General features: G+C 32.1%; 1 protein-coding gene across 6 annotated transcripts; it reads left to right on the top strand.

Moving 5' to 3' along the window:
* Positions 1 to 248: 248 nt before the first annotated feature.
* ergic53 (lectin, mannose binding protein ergic53) lies at positions 249 to 12,780 on the top strand. Of its 6 annotated transcripts, none has more exons than XM_080160248.1 (18): positions 249 to 308; positions 690 to 753; positions 1,226 to 1,368; positions 1,697 to 1,768; positions 2,120 to 2,181; positions 2,582 to 2,771; positions 3,278 to 3,388; positions 4,140 to 4,195; positions 4,778 to 4,875; positions 5,657 to 5,746; positions 6,175 to 6,316; positions 7,070 to 7,287; positions 7,942 to 8,038; positions 8,408 to 8,518; positions 9,193 to 9,607; positions 9,911 to 10,104; positions 12,143 to 12,459; positions 12,674 to 12,780. In XM_080160248.1, exons 1-15 carry the CDS (start codon positions 280 to 282, stop codon positions 9,309 to 9,311), a joined length of 1,602 nt encoding a protein of 533 aa, XP_080016374.1. In that variant the 5' UTR covers positions 249 to 279; the 3' UTR covers positions 9,312 to 9,607; positions 9,911 to 10,104; positions 12,143 to 12,459; positions 12,674 to 12,780. The 6 variants fall into 6 exon arrangements, with proteins under 6 accessions (XP_080016374.1, XP_080016372.1, XP_080016375.1 ...); XM_080160246.1 differs by having other exon boundaries at positions 12,640 to 12,780; XM_080160249.1 differs by lacking the exon at positions 12,143 to 12,459.
* Positions 12,781 to 15,060: the final 2,280 nt, after the last annotated feature.

Genomic DNA, 15,060 nt, shown 5'->3' with positions numbered 1-15,060 from the left:
TTCCGTTAATTTGTTCGTTTTAAAACCTTGTCTTTTCTCAATTTGCCGGTCGTTGAGTAAAAACTTTAGTGAAAATTAAAGGTTAATTATAGCTTTTAAAAAGATAAATGCCGTGACATTTCAATAAAAGTATTCTCTTTTTGTTTTGTTTTTTGTAATGATTTAATTTTATTTCGATTATAAGACAAATGTATTACTAATGATATTATAGAACCTACCTTTAGACGAAATGTTCAACTAAATTAATTATTTTCAGAAGTATTAGAATCTCGCGCAAGGATGGCTTGGGCACCTGAGGGAGGGGTCAGGTAAGTTCGCCTCCAACTTCAAGGGATTGTATTTGTAGGGAGGGGAACTTAATCAATCTAGTAGTTAGCGAGATCTTATATATCGAACAAACAATAACCGTTAGGTACTAATTTATATAACAGGAGAAAAGATAATATCCGATAAAAAAAAGTATATTGGCTATTAGAAGGAAAAAAATATAGTTCGATACTCAAGAAATCATTTAGTGATGATTGGTTTAATGTTTATAAAGTTCTTTCTGGCTTATCAAATGACATTATATTGACAAACCTTGAATTAAAACTTGCAAGTCGATTAGAGGTATAATATGTTTTATTTTGACTTTGTAAGTTGTTTTCTAGACGTTTAGTTTTCATGAAAACCAATCTTATATTTTTTAGGTTAAATCTGAAGGTGTTGATAATAACAGCTACTCTGGTTGCCATTTGCGGTCAAAGCCCTCAGGTGAAAAACCTTATATCTAGGAAAATGTTTCATTTGTGTTTCAAAAATGATACCTACCTGCATTGTTCGACACAGGACATCAAAAAGTTTGAGAAGGGGGAATGCCTGGGACCCAAACAGGCGCAACTCATTGCCATGCACAGTGAGAATCTCCAGACAAATTTTGTCCAATCAAAGGGTTAGTTGCGCTTGTCTGATATGTACTGAACCATGTGTATGAGGTGAAGGACTAAGCACAAATTCACACAAGTGTTTCATTTACTTATTTATTTTATTACTCTCATAGCCTTCTGACTTTTAAATAGCTTCATATGAAATTTTAGCTTTAAAGTATCTTTTTGTCATGAATGTAATTAGGATAAAATTCTTAAGGTTCATTTTGAATAAAACAAAAGTATATATTTAATTTATTTTTATATTCCTAGATAGGTACCTAATTAAAATAAGGAAAAAACATGTATCTCTTTTTCAGGTGAAAGTTCACAAGAGGTTTGAATACAAATATACCTTCAAGCCTCCCTACCTAGCACAGAAGGATGGCTCCGTCCCTTTCTTTGAGTACAGCGGCAATGCCATTGCCAGTGAAGAGATGGTTAGGATTACCCCCTCTCTAAGGTAGATTTTTTATACCTATAATTTTTATTAGTAACTATTATAGACCTGTAACGTTTTCTTATCTGTATGGTATGAGATGCCATCCACCATAATAGAAAGACAAAAAATATCGATGGATTAAACCATTTCTAATAGGACCTTGAGCTAAATTATTAGTTCCTTATCCTAGCCCGTCTCGAGTATTTTACTTAAACCAATAACCGTTAAGGGAATTTATTTATCTCGGGAAATTTGATTTTTAAAGTATTTAATCTACCTATAAAGCAAAATGAAGCGAGCGCTTGACTTTCAGTTTTTGTTTCTTGTTTATACGTTGTTTGCATTTTAGGAGTCAGAAGGGTATGATCTGGTCTAAAGAGATGACAAACTTTGACTGGTGGGAAGTTGAAATTACATTCAGGTAAAAATTTATTTTAAACTTCTTTCCATTTATTTCCTGGTTTTATATTTTGAATCGTAAGTCTATATATAATCGTAAGTGACATTGTACTGGTACCCAAAGTTTTATACATACTCTCATAATTATTTGACTTTAAAAAAAATTAGATAGGGCTTAATTGAATTTTGATTTCTTGGTTCTCCAATATTAGTGTCCATAGTCCAAACTTTTCAAGAAATAATTTTTATCTACTGTAGTATTTTTATCTTAATTGGGGATGTATACCATTGTCTTATTCCCTAAGATCGCTGACAATCATAGTTTAGTTACACTAAAAATTATTATACATGCACTACATAAAATTATGTTAAGAGTAACTGGTCGTGGAAGAATTGGTGCTGATGGTCTTGCCTTCTGGTATACTGCTGCTAAAGGTATCATTTTTATTACTTAGATTCTATTATTTAATTTCAACCAATAACATGATATATATGTGATAAATTGCATTATGATTTATATTTTGATGTTTTTCCTGTGTCAATTACATCAAAATTCTGTATTATTAATTTCATTCTACTTTGATTTAAAGATCCAGCTCAGTTCAAACTAAAAAAGAAAAGACAATTTAAGGGGAGATTATATTTTCTAATTTCTTTCGGGAGGGTGAAGTTTCTCTTTCTCAAATAGTTAAAACTCCTTCCTAAGAACTGTAAGAAGCTTCATATTAAAGGAGAACTATATCGGTTCAGCCGTTAGTAAGATATTTCGGTACAAACAGACATACAAACACACACATAGTCCTGTTACTTTAATATAAGAATCACAATGTTTAAGGATTGGAGGGACCTGTGTATGGTTCAAGCGACCAATGGATCGGTCTTGGTGTCTTCTTCGACTCATTTGACAACGATAACAAGCATAACAATCCATATATCAGCGCCATGGTGAATGATGGCAGTAAGAATTATGATCATCAGAATGATGGGTCAACACAACAGTTGGCTGGCTGTCTTAGAGATTTCAGGTAATTTTATTTATAAGTTCTTGTTGGACAAATCGAAAACAAGTAAAAAAAACATAAAGGAAAATTTGACATATTTTGGAGAGAAGTAAAAACCTAGCTTATCCATGTTGGTATATAATGTTATCGAGATCTTTTGTGTTTAAGATTTCGTTTAAGAAATAGTAGCCAGAAACAAGAGATTGGGGGGGGGGGGGGGGGTAATCTACCACCTTTATTTTTTAGTTAGGTAAGTTTTAAAAAGAAAAGAATTTGGGGGTAATTTTTTTCTAGGGGCGATTTCTCTTGGGAGGGCCATGCCGGGTGGTAAAAAAATAGTTATAAACCTTTCAATGGATCTATGAGAAGCTACATTGTAAAGAAAACCATATTGGTTCATCAGTTAGCTAGATCCTTTGGTACAAACACACAGACGAACTCATAGACATACTTTTATTTTTATATAAGGATTTCAATAAAAATGGGAAATTTAAACAACATGACTATACAACATTATTATTTATTTTCAGAAACAAGCCATTCCCCGTGAAGGCTAGGGTGGAGTATTTCCATAATATCTTGACTGTTTATATCCACAATGGCATGTCAAACAACGACAAGGACTTTGAAATGTGTATCAGGTAAGAAACATTTAATTTTGGAGCATTTTTTCCAGTATGGCTTCAAAACCTATTAATATCCGCTGAATTAAAACCGGTTTTAAGCCATACTAAATAATTATGTATCTTATCGTATTATATTCAAATTCTACAAATATAAAAATGTACAATCACAATATTAAAACTAGTTTGTTATCCCTAAAAACTGGTTTTTATCTTTTAATTCTACATTTTTATATCCGCGGAAAGCTGTTTATAATACGATGCGATAAATAATTATTCTTTCTTCGGTTTTTTGGAGGATTTTAAAAGTCACAAGTACACTATTTCAAATGGCTTTTTTTCCCTAATTGGATTCTGTTATAACACTTGTAGTGCATTGCAAATTTTAAAAAAATACATGAAATTGTGTCATTTTTCATTTGTTGGGACATTTTTATGTTCATTTAAAATCTATTAACATTGCATTGAAAATACATGTGCAATATTTTCAATTCAATAGGTATAAACAATGATTATTTAAATAGCGTGTTTAAAAATTGTAATACATGTCATCATACGTTAAATTAAGCACAGCTTTTATAACATAAACGCTGTCATACAGTTTATGTCTAAATATTACAATAATGTTTTTGGTGCTTCCTCTCAAAGTGCATATTGAACACAATACCCCCAACTTATTTTTAAAGAAATAAGAGGGAGGGGGTTCTTCATGCCTAACCTAACCTTTCTTAATGGGTCTACTCTAACCTAACTTTTAATTATATTTTAGAGCTGAAAACGTAGTGTTGCCCAAGAACGGTTACTTTGGTCTGTCCGCCGCTACAGGTGATACCTACTGACATGAATCTCAACTTATATGAATTTTAGTTTTATCTTAACACAGGGGTGTATAGTCTGTACGGTATCCCCTGCTAAAGGGGGGGGGGGGATAAAAATATGTGGGAGGGAAAAAAAGAAATAGAGTACATAAACCTTAAATAAAACAGAAATATCTATAAGCATAAATCCTTAAAATATGGAATGGCTTCTTAACATAAATATCTTGATTATAAACATGACGTTCCAGTCTTTTAATATGATATCAAATAAAAACACACTATAACAACATTAAAATATTTTTTTTTAAATAACATTTAATCAAGATTTTAACATAACTTTATTCTTATCTGCAGGAAACAAATCTAAAATAAACACAGGGGTTTATATTCTGCATGGTTGACCCTGCTTAAAGGGGGGGGGGGGGGTGGATAACAAATATGTTTTAAGTGGAAAAAAATGTAAAAATTAAGAAAACTGAAAACATTTATTTTCGATTTTTCTCTCCATCGTGGTGAAAAAAATAATATGTGGGAGAGGGGGGGGGGGTGGTAATTTGAATAAAATACACAAACAATATTTATTGAACAGGTGGCCTGGCTGACGACCACGATGTCCTGAGGTTCGTGACCCACAGCCTGCGCAGCCCTGAGATGGCCCAGCTCCCAGATAATACTGTAGATGCTGCGGTAACTTTTAAGATTATCGGTGACCGCCGCTCCCGCCGTTCATCGCCGCCGCCGCGTGCAAATATATTTTTTTTTACATTTCTCGCTGATTTAAGTGATTTGGAATCATTTGAGACCATGTTATTTTTTTCAAAGAAATTTCCGCTTAAAACTAAAAATAACTAAAAAAAAATACAAAGTCCAACCGCAGGGTTAGTTATAAGGGAAAATTAAAAAAAAAAACATGGTCTCAAAAGATTACAAATTGCCTAACTCGTTCCCCCCCGCCGGTCCGTCCGATATCGTGGAAATGTAGTTTTCGTGGATGCTATTTAATCGAATTTTTGTGTGTAGATTGCCTGCATTAATGAGCAACTAGATTAATATTTACTTCGGTCTAATAATTATGTCTGTCTAACTTAAAGGCGTATCTTCGATGGGGTTTGGATGTCTGTACATCAAAGTACAGTAATTTTTTTCATTTAAATCAACCATCAGCATCAGTTTTCATGTAAACTGATGGTTTCGTGCTGATTTATATCTTATTCACTCTCTTTTTCCACTTTTTTTATGACAACTCAACATCTACTATGAACATACTTTGTCAGTTTGCTTATCCATAATTTTGTGTTTCTGCTAGCTACATGTGGAAGTGGTTATCCTTGTTATTTGATTATTTCATGTAGGAAAACAAAAGATTGAGGCAGAATTTGCAGATTATAAACATAAAAAACTAAAGACACATATATATATACAGAAAGACAGACACCCTTTCCCTTTTCTGTAAAGTTATTTTATATAGGAAAACAAGAAAATTGAGGCAGAATTTGCAGAATATCAACAAAAATTGAAGACACAGAAGGAAGATTGGGCTAAAGAACATCCAGATCAGGTAAAGGGGGTAATTTTGTGTATCATCATTTTGGATGTACATCAATTTATCGGCCATTGTCTTTTCCTTTTAGATACATGGGTAATACAACAGATCTTAATGGACTGGAAGTGATACTCTTAAGGGATAAGAGTAAGACAATTGAAAATAAATTGGTGTACATTCCCAATGGTGATAATTAAAATTACCTCTTCTGTATATTTAAATTAATGGCCGAAATGTTTTGGTTATAAAACTTTGGATACCAGTGTAATTTACAGTTCAATTCCTTTCCCTCCCTCTCTTATTGAAACATTTAAAACTTTTAAATGAAAACAATAGTTATCTTTTTGCAACCAAATTATACAAATACAATCATCCGTGAAATTTTTGACGGATTTTTATATTTTTATTTAGACGATTTATTTTATTTTATTACTTTTGTTTAGGTTAAAGATGTCAAGGACGACGATGTTTGGGCTGATCTTTTCATGGACGATTCCACCAAAGAGTTGAAGCAGATTTTCGAGGGACAGTCTGCCATGGCTGAAACTGTCAAAGCACTGCATAATAAAATGGACCAAATTCTTGGTAAGGAAAAGCTATGGGATCATGGAAAAAAACAAAAATTATATAACCTATCAAAAGCTACTGTGAAATGAAAATACAACGAAACCCGCTACTTTGTTTTCTTTCCATGTTTTAAATTATGGTATTGATATTTTAGTTTTTAGCTAATGTTAACGTGTATAGTAATCAATCTTTGAATTGGATTAAGTGACATAGTTAGTTTGGAGGAGATGTTATAGTTCAGTTGTCATAACATCCTATTATATAAAGTAGTAAGCGTTTTTTGTCTGTCCCGAAGGATCTCGCTAACCGCTTAACCGATATTTTTCTCCTTTACAGTGAAGCTTCTTATAGGTCCTGGGAAGGTTTTAAACTATTTTTCGAGAGGGTGTCTTAACCCCCCTCTCCCAAAAAAAAATAATTTTTATAACTCTTTAAAAATTTAAAATAGGATGAGGTCGACTTTTCCTTCTTCTACCAGTGCAGTGCCCCTAGAGGCTTCTAGGGGCGTAGTCTCTAGTAGAAAATAAAGAGAAAACATACAAAAAAATCATTAAACTTTTAAAATACAAGTGTTTTTCTAGATTTGATGTTCATATGTCATAGGAATCTTCATTGAATATTGTAGCTGGCTTATCTTCAACAGAAGCCGAGAAAATTAAACTTCCCCAATAAAGCTTATGACCGATTGACTGACAGGCAGACAGATAAAATAAATTGTATTTTTTTTCCTGTATGAAATTGAGAATGTTAAGAAAATTACCTATTATTTAGGTCGTCAAGAGCAAGCATTATCACTACTGACACAAGTACAAAACCAGAGAGTCGGGGGTGGGTCAGTGCCACCCCCACCCGCTCAGGTTGGTGGGCAACAGCTGCCACCGCTGGACACCATCCGCAGGGACGAGGTGAACGCTGTGCTGGCCAACCAGAGAGAGCTGGTGTCCGCGGCTAGGGATATCAAGAACTTTGTGGCCGATGTTCATAATAAGGTTAGTTAGGTGTATCTTATTATATAAAGTAGGTAGTAAGGTTTTTTTTGTGTCTGAAGATCTCAATTATTGATTAGGGGTCTCGATTTTAGGTAAGCTTTACATATCTCCCATGATGGTATTAGACTATTTTAAATTCAGATTTAATTCTTGGAATAGTATTCAGCCATTTTTAGCCCTTCTTTCCCACTTACAGTACAGATACTCTAAATTTTAGGGGAGCAACCGCCAGTTCTTATATTAAAGTAACAGGATATCCATATGTGTGTTTAAGAATATCACTAACCATTGAAGTTAAACTGATATGGTTCTTATTTACAGTGAAGGATCTTAGAAGTCTTGGGTAGGATTATAACTTTTTGGATTAGGGTATCTCGACTGTCCCAAAAGAAATTTCCCTTAGTAAAAAAAATCCCATCAAAATTTTCTTTATAAAACTAACCTTTTATAGGGGGGGGGGGGGGGGGGCGACTTCTCCCCGAAAATTAGTTGTCTCAAGAGGTCTCCACTAGAGGCATTACCATATTAAAAACAGGATGTCTGTCTTGTTAGTCTATAGTGAAGGATCTCGCTAACCGCTGCACTGATATGGTCCTCACATTTACAGTGAAGCTGTACAATTCTATAAAACCTTAATAAATATTTAAATTCCAGGTAACTAGTATCCAGCAGAACCAGGGTAGAGGTCAGGGCTCTGTCCAGCAGGTCTCTGGTCCTGGAGTCAATGCTGACATGCAAAATATGATTGCAGGTGAGGTGTTTTTTTCAGGGAGGGTGGGGACATTGGGCTGTTTATTACTCTAGTCCCCAAAGTCTTATAAGAACGTTTTCTTATTTGTTACTGAACAACCTAGGGGACTATTAGTTGGTTCATTTAGTTGAGTGTCCAAACGTTTCAACCACTATTTGTAATCTACAGAAGGGGTAATTTTTTTGTATCATATTGGCTATATGATTTTTCAGTATGGCTTACACTGCACCGGTCCAAATCCAGCGGATATTAATCGGTTTCTAAGCCAAACTGGAAACAAGATTATTGAAATAGAGTTTATCTGATATTCTTCTTACAAAAACAACTAAATAAAATATAAAACACTAACAATCTTTATTTTTTTTTCAGAAATAAGAGATTCATTAAACCACGTGAAGCGAGACATGACAAACGGTTATGCTCGTATGCAACAGCAAGCAGGAGCCGCCGGCGGGAAAGGCGGTCCTACATCTTGCCCAGGAATGATTCTTAGATTGTTGTTTGTATTCTTTCATTCTTATCATGTTGAATACTACTAGCGGCGGGATTGTTTTGACTCTCCCCCATTTTTAAGTAAACAAAATTTTTGGGTAGTGATTCATTTTTCTACGGACGATTTCTCTTTTGTAGGTGGATGTACTTTCCCTAATTATGGTTAAAAACCTTCTCTGGACCTTAAAGTACCTTCACTGTAAAGGAGACCTGTACATGTTCAGTGGTTAGCGAGATCCTTCGCTACAGACAAAAAAAGCATTTTGTTTTATATTATAGGATAATGTTTATTAAAAATAGACTTCTTCACCCAAAGTCTAAAACCTAGAAAATCATATTCGGTAAAATAGTTTATATAACTAGTTATGCTAGTTATATAAAAGTAATACGATGTCTGTATGTGTACCTAAGGATCTCGCTGAACAGATATGGGTTCTTCTTTTCACTGAAGCTTTTTATAGGTCCATAAAAGGATTATAACTATTTTGATTGAGGGTAATACTAACCTCCTAAGAGTACTTTTCTCTTGATAAAAAATACCCCCTCCCCCCCTCAAAAAAGATGAAAATTTAAATGATCATTATATCAAACATCATTACTTTACTGCTTCAAATATAATTGAAGGTTGGAGATATGTATTTAATAATCATCCTTCGCCACAGATGTGAGCTGTTCCAGTACGACTATGGTAGCGCTGCTGTTGGGTGGTCAGCTCATCATCATCATTGCCTTCCTCATGTACAAGGACAACAAGGAGAACCAGGCCAAGAAGTTCTACTAAGAAAACAACAAGACCTAGAAAAAAAACAGGAAGGGAGGGGACATTGGACTGTAAATTACACTGGTGCCCAATTTTATTTCTTCATTGGCTCTTAAACTTTGCGTACCTTTATTAGATAACTTTATTCTAAAAAAAGGGGTACTTATGTTAACCCTAATTGGGAATGTAAATCAATTTATCGTCCATTGTCTTATCCCTTAAGATCCCTGAGAAACACAGACATTAAAAAAATGTTTTAGTTAACTTCAACCATAAAAACAAAGTTGTTAAAAAAGAAGCTTTATCTATAATACAAAGTAGAACGATGTCTGTCCGTCTGTCTGTCCGTCTGTCCGTCTGTCCGTCTGTCTGTCCGTCTGAAGCTTAAGATCTCGGTAACCGCTGAACCGAATGGGCTCTACTTTTCAGGGAATATACCAACTGGTCCTGTGGTGGTTTTAAGGTATTTTCTTGGGGGGTGGGACACCCCCAACCCCCCCAAAAGACAAAAAAATCCCCCCCCCCCAATTTTTTTTTTTTTTTTTTTTTATTGCAGGAGATTTCCTTGGTCCTTTTACGAATTTCACCTTAATTTTTTTTTATCACCTCTTGGGGCAAAGCCCCTAGAGGCTAGGGGCGAAGCCGCTAGTAGACAAAATAGAATAAATGGGTTAGGTATACGATATTATCGATATGAAACCCCTTAACCCAAATCCTACAATTTACTGTATTATTCCAAATGACTGAATTGTGATCATAAGATAAGCACAAAATGATTAGCTGGTATTATTTTCAAAGATTTTTCATAATAAAGGTAAACTACAAGTTGCTTAATATATTTTACAAGTGCTATAAGATTATTACCTAACCTGCTTCTGTGGGCATAAAAATACAAAGGGGACTAAGCACGAACAAGAGCAAATTATTTTAAGCAACTTCCAGCAGTGAATCTGAGAATTTTTTTTGTGAATATACTAGGTTTATGCTTAACATAGTTATATAGAATAAAAAATTAGGTTTCACTATGGTTTTATATGAAAAACTTAAAAATTTGAAGTTACCTAAAATCACTTGCTCTCATTTGTGCATAGTCCCCTTTAAGTGTGCATAATTGTACTTTATTGTACATTTTAAATATACAAATAGTACATAAATTAACTGGAGCATAATCATAAGGTATTCTTTTTACAGTATAGCTTCGAAACCGATTGACATCCGATGGATCCGGTTATCAGCTATACTTAAAAGTCACGTATCGTATCGTATTAATTCCAGTTTTCTACTTATATAAAATGTGCAATAATAAGATTAAAAGCCCGTGTCTTCGGCATCTCTAGGCTAACAAAACTGGTTTTAATCTTAAAATTGTAAATTTTTATATCCACGGAAAGTTGTTTATAATACGATGAGATAAATAACTTTTTTATTTCATGGAACTTGCTTATTAAGTTATTTTTATGTTTTTATGCATTTTCTATCTAGCTTGTTTAATTTTAAAACAAAAAGGTGATCTTTTAGATTTCGCTTCCTAAAAATTACAAGTTGTGATACATGAATTAAAAATATAACTAAAGGTTTTCTCAGTAAATATCAAAGGTGAATTTCTTAAATTTTTCTAGCTGTTCTTTCTTGAAAGGAAATAAAATTTTATACTACAATTTTTTTTATATTATACCTCTTCTTTATTATATTGTAAAAATTAAGCATAATTAAAAACAGAATATTTTTCAGCTTGATCTAACCCCTATTACAATACACAGAGATAGGTAATTAATCGTCTTTTTCATCAAGTTTTGTGAAATACAAATTTATTTTCCATATCTTATCACCCTAAAATTTAGGAGGAAAGGAACTATTTACAGAGATTCTTTGTAAAACATTGTCTAAATAACATTGTATTACAGACAATTCTCCACGAATATTGAAATAAAAATCAAAAAATCAATACCAGTTTTATTAGGCCGGGCCCTCGACCCCTCAGGACTAACAAAAATCTTACAATTTTACATTATAATATTCGCGGAAAGTTGTCTTTAATACCTGTCCACCCATTTTTATCCAGTCCAGTGAAAAAAAAAGAATCTTTCCCCGATTATATATCATGGCCTTTTATACATATTATTATTAAGAGTGCAAATGTAATGGTTACAAATAAACTGTTAATCTAGGTGTAATATTTTCATGAAAAAATGTCCCGTTTAGGCATGAAATCCTGAAAATTTTGTAGTTCCAACCCAAAACTTGGTGCTTTTTAGTAAAAACAGTATTTTTGAACATTTTTATAACTTTGATTGGTTAAGGTCCATGCACACGTAAAAAGGGGGGAGGGCCAAGGGGTATTTAGACCCCTCAAACTTTGAAACTCTTTATTTTACCCCCTTCAAAATTAAAAAAAAATCATAACTCCCTTAGATCTTTGAAACTCATCATTTTACCCCCCTCAAAAAAAAAGCTTGGACGTCCTTTGTTGGACCGTTACCATTGCAAATCTTTTTGCGATTCTCATGGTTTAAATCCAATGGCAATACATTTTAGGTGGGAGCAAAATTTTCTAGATTTTTTGGTCATACGGGAAAATTTAATTTACATAATTTTTTTAAGGGCAGAATTTCCTTTTTACTTTTGGAACAAAAACCCCCGATTTTTATGTTTTTAAACCCTTGAAAACTGAAGATGTGGGTTAGTGTACGCCCAACTTGTTAAAAAGATATTTCGCTCCTTTGCTAGGTATCGAAGGGAAAAAGGATTTAAATATTGAAAAAATTGTTCATATTTCATATTTTAATCTTTAAAATCAAACATCAATCATTTTTAGCTTAATAATTTTTTTAGTGATAAATCCATTTTTCCAGATATTTTTTATTTTTATTTATTTTTGTGACCTAAATATTGTTTATTCTAACTTAGAATTAGCAATTTTATAATGATAATTTATTTTTATATTCTTTTTTGTTTTTATTGTTTTATCTTACTGTATTTTGTGTGTTTTAATGTATTTTTTGTATAAAATCGGAAATTTTTTAGAGAATTTTATTTGGGGAGCGTTCTAGCTCATTTAAATTTTCCTATAAATTTAAAAAAGCACTTCAGTTGATAAGCAATTTAGTTGAATAATAAGAGAAATTTTGAACTAAATTGTATGTATTATTTATTAATAAAATTAAGATGGGTATAGTCCCTTTTGTGGCAACGCCTCTTTCACAGAAGCTTTTCTCCTATTTCTCTATTCCATGCGGGGGGCTCTAACCCTGCAAGGCCATTTGCCTAACACTGCAGGGCAATCACCCAACATAACTTAACCTAACCTATCTAATCTACTGTGAAAATACGTCGAAACTCCCCTTAAGAGGCGTTGTCACGAAAGGGACTATACCCAAATTAAGTGTATGAAAAAATGGTTTTTACTACTTGTTATAACCCTAAAACTTAGTGCTAATAATATACAAGAGTTGTTATGTCACAAAAATTATTAATAAATAAATTAAAAAGACTTCTTTATTAATTTGAATATCATATTTTATATACCTATTATTTATGTTTAATATATATTATTTTCAGATTATAAGTTGAAAAAAAAGTAAAGGGATAGTTACATGAAGTGCATTTAACAAGTTTGATTGCAAGCATAAGTTACAAGAATACCATCTAACATATATAATTTTGTATTACAATAGATAGCTATCAATTAGGCACCACCAAATTAGCCAATGGCCATCATGCGTTTTTGTGAAAATAGGACAGCCATATAAGTTGCATATATCCAAAAGATATGATATCAAAGTCTTAATATTTTTAAAACTACTACTTTCCTGGTAGAAAATTGAAATTCTTTCAAATATATGACCCATTGATGAAGTGTACACTATTGAACAGAAAAAAATATGCAGTTCACTAAATTCAAGTTTAAATACACTTTCAAAGCAGAATGAATCATAGTTTAATTTAATTTTTATCAATATTTATTTTATTTAAATTTTTTTGTGTAGGTATTATTTCAGTTTTTAGTGAAAGAATAAAAATAGAGATAAGATACCTTTGTTTCTATACTGAAATGTAAAAAATATTTACATATTTGAATATTATAATAGTTCTATACTTAGGTAATTTAAACTTTTAAAAATATTTAAACGTGGTGAAATTAATAAAAGTGTCTATATTAACAATTTACAATATTAATAACTTTGTTATTTAATACAAAGGTGTCATGTTTTAGAATAAAAGCTTCGCCCCTAGCTTTTGGGCCTTCGGTTTTTAAAGAAAGATCCTTTGCTCTAGTACCCTAGGAATGTTGTAAAAAAAACATGTTTACATGAAGCTATGTTTTGATTTATAGCTTTTTTTGGTCAAACATTAATTTTGATCTTCGGTAGCTAGTAAATACTTTGAGGGAAAGAATGTTTTTTTTTTGATTCTCCAAACTTAACTGCCCCTAGAGGACTATAGGGGCTTATCCGCTTGTAATTAAGATAAAGCTTTAATTAATGATTAGATAACTAAACCCAGAACCACTTCATTATGCAATCTACATTTTCCTGGATATTTTGTCTACGGTAGTCCATAAGTGTACAGCTCTACAGTACATTGTTTCTATTTGTTAAAGCAACACGTATGATAAAAGAAAAAGATTCTTTTTCAAGTAAAATGCTTATATTTCAATCAAAATCAATATTTTTTTATTTTTTACCGATCCACTTCATTATGCAAATCAAAAGAAAATCAATGGGAAAACGTTTGTTTTGCACTTTTCTCCACTTTTAAAAAATGATTCTGATAAAATAACAATTTTTTAAGGGATTTATGCATTAATTATAGTGAAAAACAGTTTAATGTAGATTTTAATGATTTTTCTAAATAAGAAATAATTGAAAAAAAGAAATTCTACCCCTATCACTTTAGAGGACAGCTGCCGACCCCCAGTCTTATGGATGAAGCTAAATACATGTTAAAGATAAAAATTACCCTGAAAAGTATACAAAAATGTTTTTTGATGTGTTAAAAAAATCCATTTTAAAATCTTGATTTTGAGGATGATGGCCTTTAAGATGCTCTTACTGGTGGTGAAGGTGAGCTAAATGTTATCTAAGTACATGACCATTACAACAACTTGTCTATTAACCTATGTACCATTTTTTGTAGTCATAGCAGCCTCCAGTGGAGCCTCTTGACATGAAATATAACCATTATATAAAAACTATATTATTTACTTTATGAATTTTAGTAATTAAAATTGCAATTTTTTTCTTTTTTAATATTGCTTAGCTGGAGGCTGCTATGACTACAAAAATAAAACCATAGTTCAATATATAAGTTTTCATCATGGGCATGCACTTTGATAACATTTAGCTCACCATCACCACCAGTAAGAGCATCTTAAAGGCCATCATCCTCAAAATCAAGATTTTAAAATGGATTTTTTTTAACACATCAAAAAACATTTTTGTATATTTTTCATGCTAATTTTTATTTTTAACATGTATTTAGCTTCATCCATAAGACTGGGGGTCGGCAGCTGTCCTCTAAAGTGATAGGGATAGAATTTCTTTTTTTCAATTATTTCTTATTTGGAAAAATCATTAAAATCTACCTTAAACTGTTTTTCATTATAATTAATGCATAAATCCCTTAAAAAAATGTTATTTTATCAGAATTAGTTTTTAAAAGTGGAGAAAAGGGCAAAACAAACGTTTTCCCATCGATTTTCTTTTGATTTGCATAATTAAGTGGATCGGTAAAAAATACAAAAATATAGATTTTGATTAAAATATAAGCA

The sequence above is a fragment of the Acartia tonsa genome, chromosome 5 (genome assembly GCF_053477335.1).
Source record: "Acartia tonsa isolate MP-2025a chromosome 5, ASM5347733v1, whole genome shotgun sequence".
Lineage (NCBI taxonomy): Eukaryota > Metazoa > Arthropoda > Copepoda > Calanoida > Acartiidae > Acartia > Acartia tonsa.
The sequence above is the reverse complement of the archived record's forward strand: the minus strand, read 5'-3'. Positions and strand labels throughout refer to the sequence as shown.

What these genes read in the sequence shown, in the direction of transcription:
- ergic53 (XM_080160249.1), top strand. Translation starts at nt 280, where the DNA reads ATGGCTTGGGCACCTGAGGGAGGGGTCAG. An exon ending in TGGTCTGTCCGCCGCTACAG is followed by an intron (nt 4,196 to 4,777) that starts GTGATACCTACT and finishes TTTATTGAACAG; the next exon opens with GTGGCCTGGCTGACGACCAC. An exon ending in CGGTCCTACATCTTGCCCAG is followed by an intron (nt 8,519 to 9,192) that starts GAATGATTCTTA and finishes CCTTCGCCACAG; the next exon opens with ATGTGAGCTGTTCCAGTACG.